Consider the following 24,701-nt stretch of genomic DNA (forward strand, 5'->3'; position numbering starts at 1 on the left):
AGAAAATTATTTTTTAGGAGTCTTTAGCAGAAACACAAAACAAACATCTGTCATGCCTTGTTTGTTGCATATCTATGACTACTCTCACAAACTGAAGACTAACATCCTTCACATCTGCTAACCACACAAAACATAGAACATAAGGAAAACTACTCAAACCTTCAGCTTTCAAAATATGAAAGCTCTGTTCGTCCAGAGCTAAAATAGACCACAACTGCTCTTCAAATCACCTACAAATAATATGTGAGGTTCAGCAATCCATCTCTATTTTAAGACACTGTTGCCTACCAAAGGCCATGAATACTATATGTTGATTTCTCTCCATACAGAGAATTAACTGTATTTTCATACAATGTAACATTTAGTAATCTCCCATAAAACATGACCTATAATATTTTTTAATGGGTAAAAAAGCTTCTGCATTATGCCACTGTTACGCAAGTGTTACATTAGTGACAACATGTCCATACAAGAACCAAGGCGAAATTGCTATGGAACACAAACTGTCTTTCCTTACATCCATTTCAAGTATTCCACTTTATCCCACAAGAGTTATTAGCCAACACAGATTTGTGTATGCCTGCTGAGCTTACATTACAACGTTACTGTCATACTGCCAAAGCTCACTTGTTTTCCCCCCCAAAGAAATGTTAACATTTACTCCATACTGCCACCTCCACTGTGGAGTGAAGCAAAGAGCCTGTAGTTCTAATGCACTGGCAGTTCCTGGTCATGATCTTCACTTCTTATACATCAAGTCTATAACTACAATGAAATAAAGTAAAAGCTAAAGAAAAAAAAAAAAAATCACGTAGCGTTACCAACTGCTAAATTATGCATTATCTTTGTATGTAAGTCAGAATCTCTCAGCTGTGCAAATTGGGTTACAGACAAAGAACTCCATGTTAAGCTGGGGGGGGGAGGTGATGCTGTACTGTCCCAGACCAGATGGCAGGCTTCAAACTTATCTGCAGCCTCTTCGCTGAGTATATGCAAGACAGTAACAATGACTGTCCATGAATGGACCCTTTCACTGATCAGACAACTAGCTACATGAACATGATCAACACAGTGCTCTATTCTCTCCCCACTACTTCCTTCTCCTATATTTCTAGCACAGCTCACTGAAAATAGAGACAATTTCTTGGTGGCAGACGGACCAAAGAAAGAAGAAAAAAGATAACATGGGTGGAGGGACAAGTTAGTCATATAGTCATCACTTCCTCTACCTTTAACTCATGCTATTATATCACCCATTCGGTCTACACTCATGTAAGGTATCTCAAATGCAGAAAGCAAGGTTTAAAGTGTACACCGCTCGTTACACAGCTAAAAGCACAGAAGACAAAATGTAACCTACCAGTTTAAGGAAGAACACTGTTCAAGCAAGAAACTGGTGAAGAATTTTGTGAAAGACAAATTTCAGTTTAGCAAAAATTATGGGGGGTTGGGGTGGGGTGGAAACAACTTTTCTTATTCAGCAATGCTTAGAGGGGACTGAAGACAAGAACATACTGCAGACAGACAACGCTTAGTACAAGACAAGACCTCGAGACTACAAACCAGTAGTCTTTGAAGACATTTATGTTCACAGCATCCAAAAAGACAGTGTTATAACAGAATTTTTATGAAAGCAAGAAAATTAGAACAAATCATGATGACAACTAATAAAACCATGACTTTATGCAACCCAGGGAATTCCAGTCAACTCTCCTGAAAGTGGCACAGAGACAAATTCAGAATGAGAACAAGGTTTGTCCTGGCCAATAAGACCACCGAGAGTTATCATCTGCTATGAAGCTGATGTACCTTCAGGTCCAGGAAGTTCCTACAGCACAGACTGCTAGAAGGTAAAGGAATACAACAACGCTAAGGTGCCTGTCCAGTTGCTCAGGCAAGACTGAATAATCCATTAACACCAATGTGTGTATTCCTGCTCTCCCTTTCAGCCTCCAGTTCTTGGCTGGAATCCCCCTACTGGGTGAGCATCAGCACACATCAGACCCCTCTGGGCAATTCACCCAGACAACACAGAGTGAGCCCCAGAATAAAACTGACAAGTTTTGGTGTATTAAGTACCAGTAAGCGCCAAAGCTGGGACACAGGAGGGAATGGCAGAGTGTAAATAAGAGCTTTGGGGAAGGAAGGATGAGAGGAAAGGGAAGTCATAGCCTCCCATTTTTGGTGGTTGTGGAATTGCAGCCTCTTTACATAACATTTTTCAGCAGTATCAGTCAGAAAGTACACTAGACTATACATACCTTCAGGAGGTCAGTGCATGGCAGTTCTTTTACAGGATTTCCCTACATTTCCAAGTCAGAGAGCTCTTAAATACATGGCAGAATTATTTTTCCAGCTGGAATACTGAAGTCAGTAAGTGCAAAGCTTGATTTCTTTTTTCAGGCAAGCATTTCCTCCTATCAAAACAGTCTTCTGTTTTACTTAGTTTTATTGGAATCACAAGAGGAAGAGTGTAACATTAAGTTGCTGAAGAAGGATGACTTTTTAAAGTACCTATACTGCCTGGAGAGGACAGAAAGGATAGGTCAAAAGGGCAGAGCTGCCAAGTCACTGACTTCTTTCATAAGAGCCACAGCAGCAGAGAAAAATTTTAAAGGTCAGCTCAACTACAGTCAGTCTCAAGGATGACATGCAAAAAAGGAAAGAGCTGACTTGAAGCACTGAGAATAACAAGTCTCAAAACACATATGCTATGGCCATGAAGTAATTGCCTCTCCCACTTGATGCATAAAAACTGTGGGGGTTTTTCCTACACGAGCACTAGTTCTTTTCTTCTAAGGCTACTTCCTCAGAGGGATGTCCTCTATTAGAGACAGCATCGAGTCAACTGTGTGGGTGGAAGGGTAGAATTCAGCCCTACTAGGAAAAAGTGTTTTGGTTTAAAACCTTGCTGTGAAGATTAATTAACCCTTAAAAGGGTAGTTTTCAGACACTAAATGAATGCAAAAGTAAATTAACTCTTTTGTTGGTACCAAATGATTCTACCAAAGAACCCTTGGGTTTCTGCCCATTTCATTCAAGGTGAGTTTCATTCAAAAAATACCACCACAGAATCTGTCACAAACTCCAAACAAATGTGATTTTCCCCTTTTCTGTTCATTGGTGATAAGAAGAAAAAAAAAAAAAAAATGTTGCTTCACAGTAAAAAGTCCCATCCCATCACATAACAGTTTTAATACTGAATAGCTGAATACCAGTTCTGTACTCAGAGTTGAACACCATCCTCAGCCTACTGAAATTAAAAAGAATAGAGCAAAAACAAAGCAGCACTGTTAATGAGCCTACAGGTTTCTGCTCTCAAGAGAAGAGCAGAATTCGGCTCTCAAATTACCAATATTTTCTGGTTACCTCCTTCAAAGGAATCATTCTTATCAACTTATCTGGGCAGAGAAACAATAGCCACGTTCTTACAAGAAGCAATCACTTGGTTTACAAAGGCAGCACTCACAAGTCTTTGAGAAAAGCTTTTGGGGGTGATTTTGAGCCCTGTAGTCAGTGGCTAATTGCTCAGAAAGCAACTGCAATACTTGCAGCAATATAGATAAGCTTCCTGTGAAGACAAAGCAACTTCTTGACCTCTGTCTCTTGATTCACCAACATCAAGTTACTCATGTGCAGCAGGTGGTTCGTTGATTAATTATGCCATACAAAGAACTGAAAACTCTGGGAGACAAGAAGGGCCATATTATGGATGACTCAAGCATATTGCTTCTGCGGTAAGAGAGGCGGAGATCTAGAGGGAGATCTTCAAAACCGACTTCAGAGAACATCCTGCATTTTTAAAAGTTAAGAAATGCAAAACTCAAGTTTTGCTTGTGCTATGCAAGTTACAGAAGTGATTAATTCAAGTCAGTCATCTTTTTAGCCCAAGGAGAGACAAAAATGCAACGTAGCCTAACTTTTCATATTCAAAACAGGTAATAAATATCTGCATGAATAACAGAGATCCAAAGAAACCAAAAATAATCTTTGTCATACCACAGAAGGAAAATGACTGACAAACAAACAATATAATCAATGACTGTCACATGCTGTCTCCAACACTTAGGCCTAGAGCAATAACACAAAGGTTTGCATTTTAACTTTCCAAAGAGAAAAGGACACATTCCTATCTACCTCTATTTTGCTCCACTCAGTAGGAATCTCCAATAAAAATACAGTGAACACCAACATTTTACAGAAAAAGCAAGTTTGCCTAAACTGTCACTCATTCATTTCTCACCATTTCAAATAAAGATTTAAATCTAAGTGTGACCTTGATGAGTTGATCATTACACTAACAAGCCTGCATCATTCGCTCTTTACATCAGATGAACTTCTGCTGCGAGTGGATAAAGGCATGCTTTCAGCACGGCTCATTCAAACTAGTGTTAATTATTGATTAGCATAAACTCAGCTTGTTCCAGTTTTCTCCCGTAAGAGAACATGCATGTTAGTACAACTGACTTTTGAACTGGCCAGATTTCTGTTTCTGAGATCGTTTCTACAAGACAGCTTCTAGTTTAAGTTCTCTAAATTCACTGGAGCATTTTCCCCCTTTCCTCACACAAATCACCAGCACTTCAACATTCCCCAAACCAGGTGTGTTTTTACTGAAAAGTTTCCTCTCTAATTAAGCAATGCCAAGGCACCAAAACTCCAAATGAACATCTGCTATTGCTGTATCCCAGGCCAGTTGTTTTTCTGTGTTGTGAATTGCTTCAAAGAGTTCTCCCTGACATACATGAAACAAGAATATTAAGTAGCAGCAAATTACTGGTATAGTACAGCTCCAGATAGGCACTCATAGATAGCTCCATGCGTTTCAAGTATTAAGTGTATGTAACAGGAACATAGTCTTATCAGTTGTACTTTCTGCTTTCCACAGCTGTGTGCTCCTCACATTTAAATGAAAAGCAATATATGAGATTTACTTAGAATAAAAACATTAACTATGAACATTAAAATCCATGACCGGCTTAGGAGGAGTAAAACATAGGGAAAGCCCTTAAAAAAAAAAAAGAATAAAAAAAGTACACATTATTTAAAAAGATGCGCTGCAGACAGATACAAGAACAGAGAAAGAGGTAGCCATAGCACGTGCGTTCCATGCAAAAGCAATTTTAACCTTTAATCAACCCCACTGTACTGAAGATACCTAGCTAGGAGTGTCAACATGGGGGGCAGGGGGAGAGGAAAGAGTTTGAAGAAATAAAACCGAAACCAAATCAAAGCCTTGAATTAGTGACACACTACCTCAGTGATTGGTTGCCCTTGTGATGTCAAGTCCAGTTCCTGCGGTCTTGTCACCTTATCAATATCCAAGGAGTCCATGCTGGAAGCTGCAGAGGTTATGCTGGAACGGGAGGAGTTGCTGATTGAGCGCACCTCAGCATCACTCACTGTGCCAGCAGATGCTGTCCTCCTGTGCTGAGCAGTAACTACTGGTTTGATGTCTTCTGCAGACTGTTGGGCTGCCTCATCCATGCTCAAAGAGGCCTTCTCTAACTGTGCAGTGATGTCATCCAAAGATACGTTGGCGTGTGATGGTTTGGTCACCTTACCAGATGAGGAGGATAATCCTTTCATGCTGCCATGCTTAGTAGAAGGTCGGCTAGCAGGTGGTTTCTGAGCTTTGGATTCTGTGGCGAGGCGTTTCACTGCAGCATTGTTTGCTGAATGAGACCCAATGCTGCTGAGCTCCTGCTCTATGGAACAGAGATCAGCCATCAGGGCATCTAGATCCACAGTCTCCCCCTGATTCAGGGCTTCTGCAACAAACAAGAGTTTTCAGTATGTGCAGAGTTACTTCATTTGTCTTATCAAATGGAACAGGGTAAGGGAGCAAAGGAAGTTATATTTTCTTTTCCCATCTGTACTGCAAAATCTCTGCTCACTGCTAAGCAGAAATTTATTTGCACTACTATTCTTGACTAGTCTAGGAGTAATTTAAAAAAACAATGTTTAGGTTCAATACATTTGTCAACAGAAGAAATCTGTGAATGTTGAGATTACATTTGTAAAGTTTAAATTGCTGTCCTGTGAACAGAATCTAAAATTACATTTGTACAATATCACAACTCAACTTTTCAAAAAAGCGTAGGTGTTTTTCTGAGTGTTTTCTGCAAAAGCAATGCAAGGTATGTGACACTGTTTTAAAAAACCCACAAAACACTATACACATACTAAAGGCCTTTAAATAAAGGTTTCCTGCACTACAACCAGGAGAAGCTATTTTAAGACAGGGGAAAACACGATTTTTAACGTGAAAGCATTCTGTAACTATATTCCTGCATCTTGTCTCATGAAGCAAGATGCTCTTTCTTCCCATTTAACAGATACATCAATCCATTCTTTCATGAGACCAGACCCCAGAATGTGTATTTCTATACAAACACTAGACTACAACTCTCAGATACTAGGTGCTATTAAAGATACTACTTCAGGATACTCAAAATTCTGTGCCATCAGAAAGCAATGACTTCAGCAAGCACATTACCACTTCACCTAGAGCTGTTATAAATGCTCTTATATTTTACAATGTTCTTATTTATAGCTGAAACAGGTTTTTTTTCCTAAACTAATATTTGAGGGGGTAAATAATTCAACAAACCATTCAAATTGTACATGGAGAAGCGATACGAGAAGTTAGCAAGATTGGTTTCCTGACGGAGAGGTGATCTCTTCACTGGTGCCACAGGCTTATCTGTATCCAAACTCTGAAAAAGACAAAAAAAGGGCAGAATAAAGTTTGACTCGGAATGGAACAAGCAAATCTTCAAGATGAATGACAATTAATTTTGTCTAAGATAAATTTTCAAAAACTTCTGGCATATAAAGAGAAATCTCTTTTTCACACTTTAGATTGGAAACATACATCACCATACCACAGAGATTTAGCTTCAGATATCCAATGGAAAAAAGATGTTAAACACATTCTGTTTGTTTAAAATCAAAAAGACAGAAGCATATTCCAAATGCATAAGTGGTGTTACATGCTATGTCATTTTGAAACACAAGACAACTGGCTTACCTGCAACATCTCTGCAGCAAACTGCACAAGTATCTAAACAGGTTCAAACTGTGGCATTCTCTCTAAGAAATGCATCATCAGCTTGATAGCAGAATCATGACATAAGCACACAAAAGCATTCAGTAAAGAATTCTGTTCTATTAGAATGAATTTTCAACTGGCTAAATTCAGCCATTTTTCTCCATAAGTTTTTGCTGTGAAAAATGTTTGTGAAAGCAAACTCCAGACAGTTTACATAGGATAAATTTTTTTAGAACTACTATAGATACTTTTTTTTTAAAAAAAAAGATATCTTTCTACCCAATACATTGAATTGTTATGTTATAAAGGCTAATATGGCATGGGCTTAATACTATAATAAAACCCATCACCTTTGTAAGTAGCAAGCAGTAGGGTACCATGATCCAGCTGGTGACCCAAGGGGTGCATGCTGCCCCTGGAGGGACATCTGTTACACAGGGAATCTACTACTTGATGTTGCTGAGGCTCTACAAGCCTGCAATGGGTTTGAATTTAAACAATAATTGTACTGATAAAGCTTTCCTGAAGATATGCTTGTCTGCAAGAAAGGCATCTTCTTGGTCCAAGAGAATGAATTTTCTTACCTAAGCTTTTTATTTCCGTTTTCTACATCTTTACTCATGTCTTTGTTAAAAATCAAATGCACTATTTTTTCCATTATTTATTTTTGCTTAACTCTCTTCTCTCCTCAGTTTGGCTTGAACTTTAAAAAAAAAATAAATTAAAAATCACTTTATAAAGAAGTCAAACATCACTTAATAAGAAGAAGCCAGTGACACAACCTGGTCTTCCATCAGGTGGACAAACAAAAATGACCTCTAATACTTATGATTTAGCTTACATCTTGTCCCACACAGAATAGCTGGGGAAGAAGAAAAAAAAAACAAACCAAAACAAAAAACCCCAACTATAACCCTAAAGGCAGCAGTGAAACCAGAGAGAGGAGAGGTGAGTTAGGGCTCATTTCTTCAGACTGAACCCATAGGCTGCCACCAAAGATTTCCTGTAAAGCAAACATATTCTAGTTTAAAGAATCTAAAATGTGTTTTACTGAATTTAACATCGAGTTATTTCACATCCTTGGAAACACATTATTTTCACTATTATCAGAGAACATTTGGAGAACTGCTGAAAACTGCAGCAGCACCAAAAGCTTAGTTCTGAATGATCATGAAAAGCAAGGTAAGATTTCCTTCATTTAACCTGCACCATAGAGCTGGATAACTAGAGCAGGATAAATGTTAATTTCCTCTTCATCAGTGCCAAACACTATTCACACGTGTTGAAATTTTGTGACTATATTTTATAACACTTTTATTAGACCAACAGTTAAAGAAGGCAAAGTGAATTCAGATGATCTCAAGGGCACCTTAACAATTACAAAACTTTTAACAAGCACTTCATTCTAGAAAGAAATCTGGGTCTTACTTTGAACACACACACACACACCCCCACACCCCAAAACCAAACATTTAGGAAATCTAAAAAGGAAGTTAAAGTTCAAGGAACTCAGGGACAAAAAGCCTTTCCTCCTACTGCTCTTAAGAGTCCAGCTGATAAATAGCAACAAATACTGAGACTACAGGAGAATGCAGTTTGGACCTCATTAGCTCTAATCATCCCCCCTTTTTGGGACAGCTGCGTCAAGACATAATCATTTTCCAAACTAACTGCATTAATTTGTTTATGTAAAACCATATGAGATCATTCAAAGTTTTGGGGGAAATGTAATTTCTCAGTAGTCACAAAAGACAGAATGGCAATCAGGCGATGTTGCAGACTGTGTTGTTCAGCAATATGGAATTGAGAAACAAATGATGTGGGTCCTCCTCTTAACTATCTGTTAGTAGGTTTTAATAATTTTTCATGCCTGCATGTCAACAGTGCAGCTGTAAGCCCCAAGTATGCTTATATTTCTAGGCTGCTCATACCTTAAAAAAAAAGGGGCAGATGAAAAAAGGTCTAAGGCTAATTACCTATTGTGCTCCTCTGTCAAGATCCTCACTTGAGGTAATTTACTGAGCCCATGTCTTCAAAACAGCTCCCACTCACCATTAGAAATCCTTCACAGGAAGTTAAAAAACCAAGAAGAATTATGATATGCAGATTTATTTCACACTGTCTTCCGTTTATCTCAGAAGGCAGGATTCTTTATTGCCTTGCATGCACAACTTCGGGGGGGAGGGCGGGGAAATCATTTTCCCCTAGAATGCTATCTACATTTAGATCTTGCAGGCAAGGATTTAACCAGAAGACAACAGGTAGAGCCTGAATTTGAAATGCTGTCACATGATTACTTCACTTTTCCTTCAATCTTTGGGTAAGATGAAGATGAGAAAAGCTGCCTCTTCTCTTAGCTTACTGAAACTTGAGGTATCATACCTTTGCCTAAGTCTACATGACAGAGGGAGATGAAATATGTTATTCAAGAGGGCCAGCTCACATGGCTGAAAAAAATAAAAAGAAACAACAGCAAGCAGTCACAGAGAAATGGCCTATCACTCCAGGAGTCTGGCATACAATGCAAAATGCAAGATCTACTTGTGAAGGAAAGGAAAAGCACTAGAAAGCAGTGCCAAAAGTTGTCATATCAGCTGCCTCTCTGATGCAGGAAGAGTACTCTAGAATAAAGGTAAATCCTCTAGGATGTATCAGGGCACTTTACCATGTCATCAATAGCAACATTCACATATCTTCTTCCTTATTACTGTTCAGGTGCCACAAAAGCATGCTGTCACAGCTGGATAATATCCAACTATACATTTAGAGATACAGTCTACCTCTAGCCAGCTAAAGTCAGTGTTTCTCTATATACATGAGGACAAAATACCAATTCCATAGTTGTCAGAAGAAATGATACCCTTTGGGAAAGGTCAATCTAGCAGGTTGTGAACAATTAATTTAACAACCTTGAGATGGGGAGAACAAGCTAATTTAGAAACCTCTAAAGAGTACTGAGCTTACCACGTGCTACAGTCTGCCTTGCTGCAAGTGGCAGTGCTAAGCAGTTAGCATCCAACTGAAAAGAAACACGCAATGTTTATAAAGAATTATTCTGTGAGATGACTGAAACCTCCCTAACCTGTGTGAGTTTGTCCAGTTCCCCAAGCCAGGCCCCAAACATCTTGTCCAGATCCTGATCTTCCTTATCACTATCTTCTTCTGCACCATGGTCAAGTTCTTCATCTGATAATTGCTCCATCTGAAAAAAATAAGTTTGATTGATCATCAAATTGCATCAGTGTCTAAGAAAACTGGTGTCAGCTACTAAGTTTCTGAAAAAGTGTTCTGAAGTCAAAGCACGTCTGTCCATAAGCTTCATAAAAATTGCACACATTCACAGTTTATTATTCTGCTCACAAATAAAGAGTTAGTGTGAAAGCTGCATAGGGTAATTACAAAGCCATTCCTGCAGCTCACTTTTGTCAGAACTATGCACAAAAAGATGAAGAACAGTCCACAATATTTAATACACCATCAGAAATCATTTCATGCTAGCTTTGCACGTGCATTCATTGCCAGTTATTGTTGGCAAAGTCTATTGACTTTACATTACAAAAATTCAACTCTTGTCCAAGGAATTCAGCTGACCACAGTTAAGCAACACCATTCAACCCACAGGAAGTGCAGTCTCACTGCACTGCAAATAGCTGACTCTACACATCTGTAAACAGAAATGCTTAAACAGGCCACAGAGAATTCCAGCAATACATCCCATGAGGCAGTTTAAATCTTGGACGCTGTACAGATCACCTCAGTGGTACTGCACAATTTTTACCCAACAAAGAATCTCCTCCCTGGAAGCAGAGAGTCACCATTACAGCTATCAGACCCTCCTTCATTCAACAAATTTGAGTGACCAAGATAAAGACTTAAGGTCTCCAAAGGTTATCTGTTATCACCTCAAAGGAAATCCATCTTTCGTTAAACAAGCCTCTACTCCCTTCCCCAAACATGTCCTCTAAACCCCTTACATGGAGCTAAGACACACATGCCTTCCTGGGTACATCCACACTGTTAAACTCAGGATCTGGTTCAGAATGAAAATTTACATACTCGGGGCGGAAACAACACAGGCAACAATTTGGGAGCGATCAGGCACTACAGAAGATAAATCCCAGAAATGGCCTATAGAACATCCAGAGAAATATGAGAGCAGATAGTGACCAAGAACTACATAAAAAAATTCAGTCTGCTGTAGAGCTTGGCTTGGTCAAGTCACAGGCTACATAGTAATCTGCTATATAGCTTTCAGAAAGCACCATTTTACATTTCATAGATTTAAAAGCAAACTTCTTAAATGCTAGTCTTCAGGAAAAGACAAATCTTGGTCTGAAAGCCATCACAGTGTTTCAGAGTTGAACTGATGAGGGATATTACAAAAGATTATAAAAGGTGACCTCAGAGAAAAACTGATCAATCCGTTTTTGACTTTATATGACAACAGTTCATACAAAAACCCTCCATGATTTAAAAATAGCCTTTCCTTCTATTTATATATGGATTACATTTCACTTTACCTCGACAAAATAAACAGGGAACAGGAGAATTCAGAGGCGATCTACAATTCTGAGGTCAGCAGAAACCAGTGCCTCCCATGGCTGCAAGATAGTGCCATCCAGTTGCTCTAGGCAAAGCTGCTTCAGCTTCCTACTGAGATTTTACTTTTGTGGGAGAGCACAATGCAGCTGCTTACCTTAGAATGGGCAACAATACTAAGGCTAACCTGGCATGGCATACTGCACTGAGCAAACACTGAACAAATTCCATTCATCACTTGAATCTCATTTCTTCCAACACTTGTTTTGACTCCTGTTGAGTACTTCCAGCACTCCAGGGAAGGGAAGGAAGCTCTTCCTAAAAAGTAAGAGTGATGCCGAAATCCAAAAAATGCCAATATGCTTATGTAATAGAGCTGCATCCTTCCAACAAGACTACACCAGTTTTTATGTTCTGTAAGTCAGGCATGCCTCCCCCTGCAAAATTTCTCTCCATGACGTCACCTGAAAGCCCTCATACAGAAACGGAGACAGCAGGGTAGCAGCAGCTCATACCCTGCCTGAACTCCCGCAAAACAGAAGCTGTTCCACTCCCACGACCCTTCAAAAGCTTTGCTTTACTACTCCTTAGGATTTTACATGGACCAGAAATATTGTAAATTCAAGACAAAACACATTTATACCTAAGGTAACATGGTCAAACTGCTGCAGCTGTTCACATTTGACAACACAGCATTTCTCAATGTCTAGATACACTTGAAGTAAAGGATTTTTATTTGAAGGCTAAGGGAAGCTATTAAAAGTGTGCCTTAGGAAACACGACTATGAAGTGGCAAATCAAATAAATGGAAACTGTGATATAAAACAGACAGAGCTCAGTATTTACAGATACTTTACACAGCTAGCCTTCCCCTCTTTGAACTGTTTTTGCCATTTACAGTTAGATGGAACTTGTTCTGCAGTGCATTCTATGGCACTGTTCATAACTCCTTTCATTAATAGAGAAGCTTGTTCTTTTTACTAATATTTCTGAGGATCTAAGCCGTGGAAAGAAACCAGAATTCTTGATTCCCCATAAACTGTTGCTTTAGCTATTTTAACTTGGCATCAGAGAGACTGCTTTAGTTCCAGTTGCTCTGAGGACAGAATTAGCAGCCTAAAGAAAACTTTTACAAGTAAAGTACTGTTGTGTCAGCAAGTCTGGCACTAAACCTTGCAGTATGTGCCAACTCCTTGTAGTCCCCACCCAAGCTTCCTAATGTCAGCTGCATTTCCTATGAGCCTGTCAACATTTGCGTGCAAAAGGCACACAGAGGGTAGTGTCTCACTTAAGAAACAGCTAATATTAACTTGCTAGTTCTGTAACAGGGATCTCTCTTAGCACAAGCTCCAGTGGAAAGAGATATCCCAAAGGACATTAATTAAAGGATTAATTCAATAAATTAAGGCAGAGATAAAATGCTCAGTTAACAGTATCTGCGCTTTTTGACGTAACTCAAAAAAGAGTGCACATTCCAATTAAAAAAACAGAAAATGACTGTAAAAAGGAAAATTTAATTCTCACTGTTGTTGATGACAGCAAATACACATCATACTTTAGCAAAGTATAGAAGTTATTACACCTTTCTATGGCTACAACATTTTTATTTGTAACAAGAAAGAAAAATGGCCTAAGTTGGGGGTGTGTGGGGGTGTTTTATTGTGTTTTTTGGGGGATTTGTTTGGGTTTTTAAAGGACTCACCTAGAACTAAATTATATCTAAGCAATGGGAAAGGAATAACTGTTCTAGTGTGACACCACAAGGTCACTTACATTCCTAAAGCATTTGCAGGGTAGCAGAGTTTAAGTAGCCGTTGCTTCTGCTTAGCTCATACCAGGTGAAGTGCCAAATGATTTTAGGATTCAAGTCATTTTTCAAAACTTCACCTTCCATTCTGTTCAAGTGCATGTCACAATAGAACTTAATGAAAAGGAGCAGCAGCATTCTGGGATGCCTGGATAAAACAGGGTACCAACATGGTATAGTCTTCCATATGCAGATAAGGCTTCCTGCCCTGAAGTGTGGTCTCTGTACTATTCCATCATCCACTATGGACTGCATCAGTTGACTTTAGCTGTTTGAAATGTTGTTTAAACAGGCAGACCTGTAATCACTGTAAGTCAATTGTCTAGTTCTCAAAGCAGTTCATTAGATTTGTTCACATTTAAATGCATGAAGCACAATATTCTAATATTAATGTGTGAAAAAATACAGAGTCACCAGTTGCAACATTTAATCATAACCTACTACTTTAATTACGTTGTAAGGAAAAAACCTTACCAGAAATGTAGAAAAAAAGAGAAACATTTACTCTTTCAAGCTGATTCTTATGCAAGCCATTGTAGCTCTTAGTATGCCAGGACAAGCATGAAATGATGTGATATCAAAACACATGAGGGAAGATGAAAAGCTCAAAAACAATGCTTCAAATGTACCATTTTAACATTTTCAAGAAAAGACACCATCACAGAATGTAACAAACTGCTGTCATCAGAAAGCAAAAGGTCTAGGACAGAGGTAAGTTACAAACAAAAGCGTACTTAAAGTGTCTTTCACCAAGATCCTGTTCTGCAGACTTGCACTTTGAGACAGTAGCTCCTACCTTAAATCAATCTAGTTCAAGACAAAAGGAAATTTTATTATAGTAACAGCATTTCCTTATAATGAAAACACTCTGCACTGAAAAAAAAGTAGGTGTAAAAGAACCATTGCAAGATTTGTCTATACCACCCTTAATGATGGAAATATTATCAGAGAAAGAAAAACAGAATTCTGAGTCCAAACGGAAACACCAATATGCTTAAAGGGTCAGCAACAAGAATGTGTTTATTCAGTTTAATTTCAGAAGCACTGTAGTAAGCATTTTGAACTAGAGATGCTCAAGTATGTTCAAAGGGAACTGACAGCATAAAACCCCAAAATGAAAACAAACCATCTTTCTTTCAGGCAACTTATGTTTTCACCCCCAGTCTTTCTTATTATTTGACTACAAGCTTGGTCAAGCTCATACTTGTTACTGAACTCAGGACTTTCTTCCTAAAAACAACTATGGAATTCGTTACAAATCTGTTTTAGGGGTGCAGCACACAATACACAAAAGTTCAAAACACCATCTGAACAAGTATTTGGATTTAGATTTCTGCATTTTAAAATCTAGCTTCAAGACCCAAAAGGAACTATATGGCATACTCTGGTTTAGAAAACATACTTTGTTTGAAGCTGGTTTGGAAATGGAGTTCTTCCATTTGTGATCATCCGTGTGTCATCATGCCAGTGTTCATTTCTGTTTAAGAAGTTGTGTATGACAGAACACTACAGTAGCGTACTGTATGAACATACAAGCATAGTGTGCACACACAAATACAAGAGTAAGATTGTAGCAGGTTTTCACCTCTAATACTCATCCACCTGACTGCTTAAAGAAATAAGGTTACTTAAACTGAAAAAAAAAATTAAATGCTTTCACAAATGACAGCCAAAGCTCACAACCATGTTTCTACACATTTTCTTGAAGTTCTGGTAAATAATGAAAGGTAGTTTGAGCACATAAACTACTTGTTTCACATTAATACTCTGTCCACATGACAGGGACCAATTAAATCCAGCATGTTTTTCAGTAAAAAATAATAAAGTCTTATGCTATAACTGACACTAACATTTCTCCTTTGAAATTAATACTGCATCACACTAAGCCAATGATACAGTGCAGATAATTTGCTTTAGTATTTCTATGTTTCTTCTTAATAAACACAACATATTCTGAAATTAACTACTCCTGAAAAAAATATTTGCAAAGGAATTAGAAAGTTATGGGAAGTTCTTTGTGCATTACCTAATGTCCTATAACCCAGTTTACATTAAGAGTAATCTAGATGAAAACCTGAACAAAAGAGCATTTGTTTTCTTTTAGTTTCAAATAGCATAGGTACTAGCTGAATACATCACAAGACTCCTACAGTACAAGAGCCATTTCAACGCCTCTCAAATTCAAAACCTGAGGTACAAATCTGTCAGCCAAAAAAATAATTTTCAAAATGTACCAAATAAAAATCTTATGTCAAGTGAAAACCTCCTTCAAAAACATTATTTTGAGCCAACTTTGAGTTTTGTTTTTCTTTTTTAAAATCATTCTTTGGGCAATAGTTTTCCAGGCTTGTAGTCACACAACACAGAGAAAACATACTGAATGTCTGATAAAAGATAAAGCTTCAGCCACTTCAGTAAAGACATCTTTTATAACCAATAAGCTCATATGCTTCTGAAATTACTTAGGCAATAACTTTAGTAGTTAAAAGCCTGCATTTATGTGTTATACAAAGATAGCATCTGTTTCCACATTTTAAAAATCAAATAAGGTCTGTGCACTCTTTTGTAGCAGTTAAACAGGTAAGCCTATTTATGCAATAGGGCTTAAAATGGAAAAATACTGAATCTATGCCTTGCACACATGAACAAATTCATATACTCAGAAGTACTGTGGGTGACCTCTTGGGGTCCTAGACAGCAGTATCTACCTACCTCAATGTAAGATCCAAGAAAGAAATAGTTGCCTCTAATGACACATGAATAGATGGAAGATAAAATTAAGGTGTATTAAGCATTCATAGTTGTTAATGTATTTCAGTACTGGGTCACTAGATTATTAAGGAATGTGACAACCTTTGATTCAAGGCTACTACCTGTTTCTTGCCCTTCTTTTTCTCCCTTCCCAACTCATTAAGCATGCTTTCTTTATATCAACACGTTATCTGCCACAATTCAATTGATCTGTCCTGTCAAACTCAACTGTGTTCCAACTACCACGGAAGAAAGGGGCTCAGAATTACTTTGGAAAATTGACTTTAATTCCTTACTGATTTCTCAAAAAAACTAATGAGTCACAATTTAGAAACAGGGATGGCAAAACGGAATAAACATACATTTACGCACATTGGGTTCTTTAAGCTGCTCTTCAAAATTAAATCAGGGCACACTGGACTTTTGCAGTAAATCCTAATCTTCAAAGATAGAAAGTCAAGAGCAGAACACAAAACATACAAAACTTATTCAAAACAACTCATATTGTTTTGAAGAAAATAATTCTAGAAACATTAAAAAAAGTTTTAAAAGCAATGTGCAGTTTGAGCATATTTCAAGTCTTTTACTTTATATCAGGCAGCTGGCCTGGCCTGCAGAAATCCAGCAAATATGAAAACCAGGCATCCTCACTGTAAGGCCTTATTCTCTGGTTTAGCTGGGAGGCACAAAACTGGACAGACCACAACATTCTCTCCCTTACATACTGATCTGTGCAACATGCAAGAATGTATCTTTGAAACCACAAAGCAGCAATCTTTGTGTCTGAAAACGTATGTTTGGAATTGCAAACAGGTTATAGTTTCAGTAAAAGATCAATTAAAAGCTGCTGAAAGTAACAGTTAATTCAAACATACACAGCATGAGTTCTAATGCTACTCCTAAAATTAAGTACATGCCTGCACAAGACCTTCCCTTTGCCTCTAGCTGTTTGTCTTTTAAGCCCAAACAACCGCCTTCTCACTAAGTTCTTTAAAATATTTTTCTTTACATTATCTGTAAGTTTGTAATGTAAACATTTATAGTGACACAAGTGAACACATAACTTACATAAATGTTAGCAACTGCTAATAAAACAATTCTCTGAAAAAGCAACTGGAAGAAGGAAAAACCTCTTAATCGGGTATCAGATGATAACATCAAAGCAAACTGTCTCACTGTTTGTGGAATCCCCAGATTACATCAGTGCCGTACACAGTAAATGCAGGTTTTCTAAAACTCAGTGCTGTTCATGAGAGCACTGTTATGCCTTTGGGATTATAACAGGCTGTTCAAGAACTACGCCCAAAGATTCTAACCAGGAAAGTCAAACATACCACAGCTGCTCCCTGGTCTTCCATAGATTCAGAACCAAATCTTTAGAATGAAGCAGACCATGTGTTAAGCAGGGATATGACAACACAGTACTCTTCACAGACCATACAAATATGAAAGAATAAAGCTCTTTTTGGCTAGCAGCATAAAGAAATAGAAAAACGTAATTCTACATATTCACATCCACTGCAGCTACCGACTCCCTTTGTATTTAATCGAAACTTGTACACTCCCTCTCTAAGTTTAGTTGACACAAGCACCCACAACTTCCTGAAATAAACAAACTGAAGATACCAGAATGTTTACTTCATCATCTTGATTTCTAACAAACAATGGGAAATGTTTCTGATGTGCCACAGTAAAACCACCCACAGAATACCTACCCACCCACCTCTTCCTTGTTTGAAAGCTTGAAGAGAGAGGTAAAGTGCAAAGCTGGTCAAGTAGAAGTCTACCCTATATTCCACGAGGTTGGTTTCTCATTATCACTTAGGCTGTCTTTGTGTTATTATTAAAATTTATATTGACTTTAGCCTTCCATAACTGCAACCTGAATTTTTAAATTAGTCCCCACAGGGTAACTCCTTGTATATCGAAACACACTTCAAAGATCTTTCTTCCTCTAAGGGAGGGGACACACCAAAATCACTGAAACATCTACTGAAGAATCTATCTAATTGCATCTGAAATTCGTGCTGTTGAGAAGGCACACAGTAAAACCTTTATTCCCTCCAATATATTTCCGTGCCTGTCTCACATCTAGCCAAACAGATGTTGCCTTGAGAAGAAGGGGCTTTATCAATCATTGTGTCCTATTTCCTGAACCAAAATTCCAGCCAGAGTACCCAAGTGGACATTAAATTAATTCCATAAAAAGAGCATCCTAGATTACATCATGTCTCACAGTGGATTCTTTATGAAGACAACCTGAAGACAGCTCTAAAAAACTGCTTAGCCAGAGATCGTAAAAACCAAATTTGCCTTAGTTAAAATATTTAGCAAGCACAGGATAAAATATAGATGTTTGCTAAAACAATGACACTCATTAGTTGCAGGAGCCAATGTATTAGTCTTGCCAGCTAAGGCAAGAGATTTCTCAGTGTGAAAACAGACTGACATTATGAAAGCTAGGAAAATGTTTTAGATCTATATTAAAGTATAGTCTGCCTTCAGTAGGCAGAGATGTACTTAAAAACACATTAGCTCCGATTTTGCAGAATCTTCATTATGCAGTTATAACACAAACACTATTGTAGCATCTCTTCCCATTCAGTTTTAACTTTGGAATGGTGTCCAAAAAAAGAATAACAAACGTTAACAAGCTGATGCAGAAAGAGAGGCAGAACTAAGTTTGCAGTAACTTCAAGAAGTGTATTTTCGTAAATAGTGGGGGTTTTTTTACCTAACCGATCTTTTTAAAATATTAGTAAGAAGTAGACAGAGGATGCATTTTGTATTATAAGTGAAACAAAAATATCTTAGAGCAGCTGCAACCTTGACAAAAGACAGCTAGACAACTACGAAATCTTCTGTTTGGATAACTTAAGCTTTATTAAACAATTTGAGAAAGTAAAAATTCAAAGCTTTAAGGTTAGTTATGCTTGACTCCGGACAACATATACTTTGAACGTGCTTATGACAATATTTGAAGAGTACATAAATATACAATCAAGTCAATCTCACAAGTTTTTAGATAAACGGCAAATTTTGCTCGAGTAAATGATCATTAAAAAACATCTCTTCCTTACCCACTGAAGAACCACAAGTGACTCACAATGAGTTCTGCTATTTCAGCCCTGAATTTTTCTTTCAGAAGAATCCTTCCTACAAATACTTGAGATTATACTTCCTCTATGTTGCAGGCCATTAAATTTCCCCCAGGTTGAAGAAGCCTCTACAGTAAGTGAAAAATTACTAAGCAAAATAAACTTCAGATGTCTCTAAGAGGTGATTCTTGGTCCATACAAATTAGGAAAAAGAATTTCTTGCTAATTTGATCTGAGGAGTTGAGGTGGAACAGATTTCAGCCAACTCTAGCCACTCGTTTGAGTACACAGCAAACAGACCGTGCAAGCGTCTCAGAATGAGGATTCCCTACCTCAGATCACTGGGCTCCTTGCTTCGCTTTCCCAATTCTAATTATGGCCACACATTTCAGGCAAACATAACACCCCCAAATATTTAATTAATTGTGAAGGTGGGGGGTGGAGGGAAAACGATGATGAGCAGCAGCACAGCAGCACAGGGGAAGACAAACATTCCCGATCAGAGCAGGCAACTCACTTAAGTCCTGAAGCATAATATTAGACTCCATTACAGTAATTATCCTAATACACTACAGAGCTGCAAATGAGATGAGATCACTAAGGGCAATGTACACAATCCTGCTGTCCCCAGAGTACACAAAGGAAGTGGACAAGAGATCCAGAAGTGTACAGCGTCTAATGCAGGGTAGACTCACGCATCCCTATCAGCCAACCTGATGCTCCACTAAAGCTTATACAAAACTTTTAGAAAAGGAAATTAAGAACTTGGATGTCTGAACTTCTACTGAAACTTCCCAAGGGCTTAATGATTCAAGTAAAAATGCAAACCTTTAACATCTTTGTGTGCATTTATCATCAAAATTACACCAGCCATGTTGGAAGAATGAAAGAAGGAAGATTTTCATTTTACAGATAAGGGTCAAGGCAAGGAACACAAAGCAAACTGCTCACGGTTTGGGAAGACAGAACAAGGAAAACTGCGTACATCCATAAATGTATCTTCAGCAACATTCTGCATGTAAAAACAGAACATAAAACCTAACTAAAAATGCACAGAAACATGCATGGTATTTTACATAACCAGTAAACAGATTCTGTTTTGCAGTGAAGACATTTTCAGACATACTACTAGCAACAGTCCAAATGATGATCCAAAATGTCTAACACATTTTTCAAATAAAATGGCACACAAATCTGCAAGGTCTCATTTGGCTCTCTTTTCTCTATAGCTGTTAATGTTGACTGAATTATAATAGAAGAAAAAACAATACAAAAAAACCCCCAAGCAATACCAAAACAAAATCAAGGCTGTCTTATTATGTACGAGGGCCACATAACAGCCTTCAAAAGAAGGATTCAACTAAGACATGCGAAACACCTTTTTGTGATGCAGAGCTACTTTCCTCCCTCTCAGACATAAGCAGCTCCATTCCTTTCCTTGCTGTTCAAAATGCAGGTTGCATTGACTATTCTATTTGCAGGCAATGCAAAAAGAGGTATTTTATGTCCGCACGATTGGTAAGGAAACCTAGCAAATAGGAAGCTTAATTCAGGATCGGCAGGTGACTGAATCAAAATGCATGAAACTGCATGAAGGGATGTGGACTCTGTAGGAAGGGATGATTCAAACGATACATGAGAAGAGACACAGCACGAAAGAACGGCTTTGTATACCTTCATAGTTAAAACTTAACGGGCACTGAAAAACACTTGTCTGCTGCATTAAGGAAACCACTTTACTACCAACACTAAACTAAGCCCTAATTTAATAATGCAACAGAAGCAGGTGAGACTAGCCTGTGCACAGGTGCTATACATTCATGCCATGCTGGCCACTCCCTGGCTCCACAGGTACCCAACCTACCACACTGCCCTGTGGATCTTCTCTTCAAATCCATAAAAGCACTAGAAGTCACAACGTATAATTTTTATGAGCTTACTTGCCTCTTGCAACTTCATCCACTCCAGAAAAGATTACGTAGCCTCTCTACCTCATCAGCAAACTAAGAATAGCATGAATTTTGTTATAATTTTTGGCCTTATACATAGATCTCAGGAAATACCCAAATATTCTTGTAGCTGTGGCCCAGTAATAACAATCACCAGCTAACAGCAGCACTTTTAGGCTCACCTTGCACTTGGGAAGGGAAGAAGCACTTGCCAACCAGTCACTGTAAAATTCACATCCCTTTATAGACCAGCCTGCTGTGCCTGTAACAGGGTCTTTTTGCACCAGGAATAACAACTCAATTATATTCACTTTTACACCTATATTAGGCTGTCTTTCAACTATAAGAAAGCAAAATAAAGCAAGTAGCTGCCAACTACCTGTAAAATCTGGACATCTTAACAGTGCTTATAAAAGCCTGTAAACACGAAGGATAAAACCAAGCAGGAGGGAGGTGTAAGAAAATTTAGGTCATAGGTCAAATTACAATGCAGGTGAGAATATTTCCTTATAAGACCCTGAGCTACTCGACGCTTTAGTACAGCTAAAAACTAGTTTTTGCTTCAAGGGACCCTCTCAAAGGGTGAAAATAATCATTACGCCAATGTTCTCTGAAGATACCACACCAGACACTGGCAATCTTATGATGTGGGTGCTATCTAGACTTAGAAGCAGCTGCCAAATCCCTTTCAACAAGGACCTAGTGACAGCCTATGAACCATGGTTCAAAAAAATGGAAGAGCAGTGCTTTAGCTGTGATAAATAAACTTCTAAAAAACCTGAAATTCTTCACAGGCTGCTTTATATAAACTTTTGTATCAGGGGATATATTCTTTACACCAACCTCAGCTGCAACAAAGTTGATTTAGGATTTCTGGTAAGAATTAAGATTACATCGTGAAGAGCTGCATTTCACTATAGCTGGAACTACCATCTCCAGGAAGAAAAAAATAAATACAATTGTGTATTTTTCAGAAAACTGACAAATGAGTGTTTGCTACACCTGAAGTATTATGAGTCAACACATTTTGTTGTTTATAGTTAGCCATTACAAAACTGCATAACCTTAAGAAACACCACTTGAAAAAAAGTGTTTAGAGGATGAGTGGGGAAATAATCTTTTGGCTGGAAAATTATCAAAGAGGGAAAAACCATATTCAATTTAGAAGACACCTGATTTACTTTAAACCCACTCCTAACAAGCCGAGCAGAACACCACCACTGGCTTAAACAAAAAATAAACTTTATCTAAACAACAGACTACCCTGGCTCAATTAATTTTACATTTTAAGCCACTAGTGAGACCAGATTTAAGTATTTAAATCAGCAGTCATCTTTCATCCTCCAACTTCATTGCAAACTGCAAGCAGGGACATGAAACCCCTCTCTACCTCCATGACTCTTTGTCATCACCAACCTCTACACAGAAGAATGTGTGTCTATTGAGGTGTCAGGCAGATGAGGAACCACTGTGATGGAGGAAAAAAACCTAGACATACAGCACTGCATCATGATGTTACCAGAAAAGAAAGAAGGACTATGTAAGGAGAGTTTTTTCCATGGAAAAGCTGTGCCTTGTGGGAGGCCTGGAAGGATTGCATAGAGGAGAAGCCTTGTGAGTCTAGGAGAAAGAGCGATGTGGGGCACTGGACAGAGATAAGTCCTGGCAGTCGAGACTGGAAAAAAAGACTGGAAGTTAGCAGGAATGGAACAGTTTTTATGACAGGAATGGGGAAGGGATCATTTGACAGTAAACCAACACTGCTCACTAGCTACTGAAGTGAGGCACGTGGGATGAAGGGGCCTTTGCCACACAATGAGATTTGGGAGCAACTATGTGGCATGAAAAGGAGAAAGTACAGACAAGTTTGGCATGATATGGACGTAGGTGGAAAAACATGTTTATGAATCTCACAACTGAAGGAGAACCACTGCTTTGAAAGAATACTTTATCAGCATCTTCCCTTAGGTCTTGCAGGTGATAAGACACAATTTCAGATCCCCATAAACCTCACATGCAATAGCAAGACAGAAAGCCAACTTCCTGCTGCATAAATTGCAACTCACCATTTTACTTGATATAGGAAGAATCCAAGTTGTATTTTGACAACCTTAACAGGCAAGAAAAAAAAAACAAAACACCCTTGAAGGAAGTCCTACAATTGCACAGCTCTTCTTCCCCTACTTGCTCTTTTTCTCCTCAAAAAGTAAGAGAAACACCATTCCAGAAGTGATCTCAATCCACAAAGCAACTTCTGAGACACACCTGGTTAAGCAGGGCGCCAAACCTGTAACAATTCCACCAGCTGGCTCAAGGCGCTGAAGATGAGAGAGTCCGTGAGCAGATATAAAAAGGCATGTTCATCACTGATGGTTGAAAATACAGCTTAAACCTTGTTTGTGATTTTAGCAGAATGTCACTGAAAAACTCTCTCCAAAGTTTCTAAAAGAAAGAGAAAATTGACAGTATTTCGCCCTGCATTTTTTACTTTTTAAGATCATCTTCACTTGGGATTTTGCTTCTGCTGTGAATTCAACTTCTACTGTGAATGCAACATTCTTTCTCTGGAAGAGATTATCTTAAACCAAGAAGTCCACATAATAACTCAAACCAGTACCAGCAATTTGAGGTACAGAGCTATGAAATCCATCACAGACTGCTAACAGGAATCTAAGCATTGCCTACCAAGCACTGACCTTAACGTCTAGTTTATAAGCCTCCTGAAACTCATTAAACAATTTTTAAAATGAATTTTTTATACTTAAGATGTGCTCTAAAGATATATGTTCTTACTGAAAATCTGCATTACTTAAGCTTCTAAATAAATCTTGGCAGTGGAGAGTGAGGGAGAAAAGGGATGAAAAACACATAAGTTCTGGACTCTATTCCCTGGAAAAATGCACTTAAAGCAAGAAAGCAGCCTCAACAAAAAAGTTTTGTTGTCAAAGGCTAGAGCAGTCTAAAAAGCCAGTTAAGCACCCACCAATGCATACCAAAAGGACTTTACGTAGAATTTAACTGTAGAGATTAATCTATAAATATTAACACAGAATCAATGTTTTAAAGCACATATTCCTGAAGAATTAAGAAAATCAACAAAAAGGAAAAAGTGTAAGTCATGCCACTAAGGAAGTGAACACAAAATTTCTATACAGTAGAACAACCATGGAAGACAAGGCTGACAGCTGGGTCTTGTTAAAGAAGGACTTTAAACAGAAGGATTTAAAATCATGGGATTAGACCAGCATTCCTATGAAACACTGTTCAAATCCTAAGCTGCAGAGGCCTTGTCTAAACAGCTCAGCACCTGAGTCACATAAACAACTACTGTAAAGTCTGCTGCCACCACGCTTGGTAGCTTTGTGAATGGAACTTTTCTTGCATATGAAAAACTACCTACAATAGAGTGCTTTACTACTGCAACTTGGGGGGGGGGGGGGGGGGGGGGGGGGCCTGGGAAATCAATCCAGTGAGTCAACAGACTCCATACTGCCACTCATGAA

The 24,701-nt window shown here is 38.3% G+C and overlaps 1 protein-coding gene across 1 annotated transcript in view; it reads right to left on the reverse strand.

Annotated features, from left to right (window-relative positions):
* RAPH1 (Ras association (RalGDS/AF-6) and pleckstrin homology domains 1) overlaps window positions 1-24,701 on the reverse strand; it is a 97,947-nt gene that overhangs the window by 50,489 nt on the left and 22,757 nt on the right. Inside the window, 3 exon segments of the mRNA XM_040604973.1 lie at window positions 5,257-5,771; window positions 6,614-6,719; window positions 10,137-10,256. Coding sequence (XP_040460907.1) covers window positions 5,257-5,771; window positions 6,614-6,719; window positions 10,137-10,256 — 741 coding nt within the window.

Source organism: Falco naumanni, chromosome 8 (assembly GCF_017639655.2).
Source record: "Falco naumanni isolate bFalNau1 chromosome 8, bFalNau1.pat, whole genome shotgun sequence".
NCBI lineage: Eukaryota > Metazoa > Chordata > Aves > Falconiformes > Falconidae > Falco > Falco naumanni.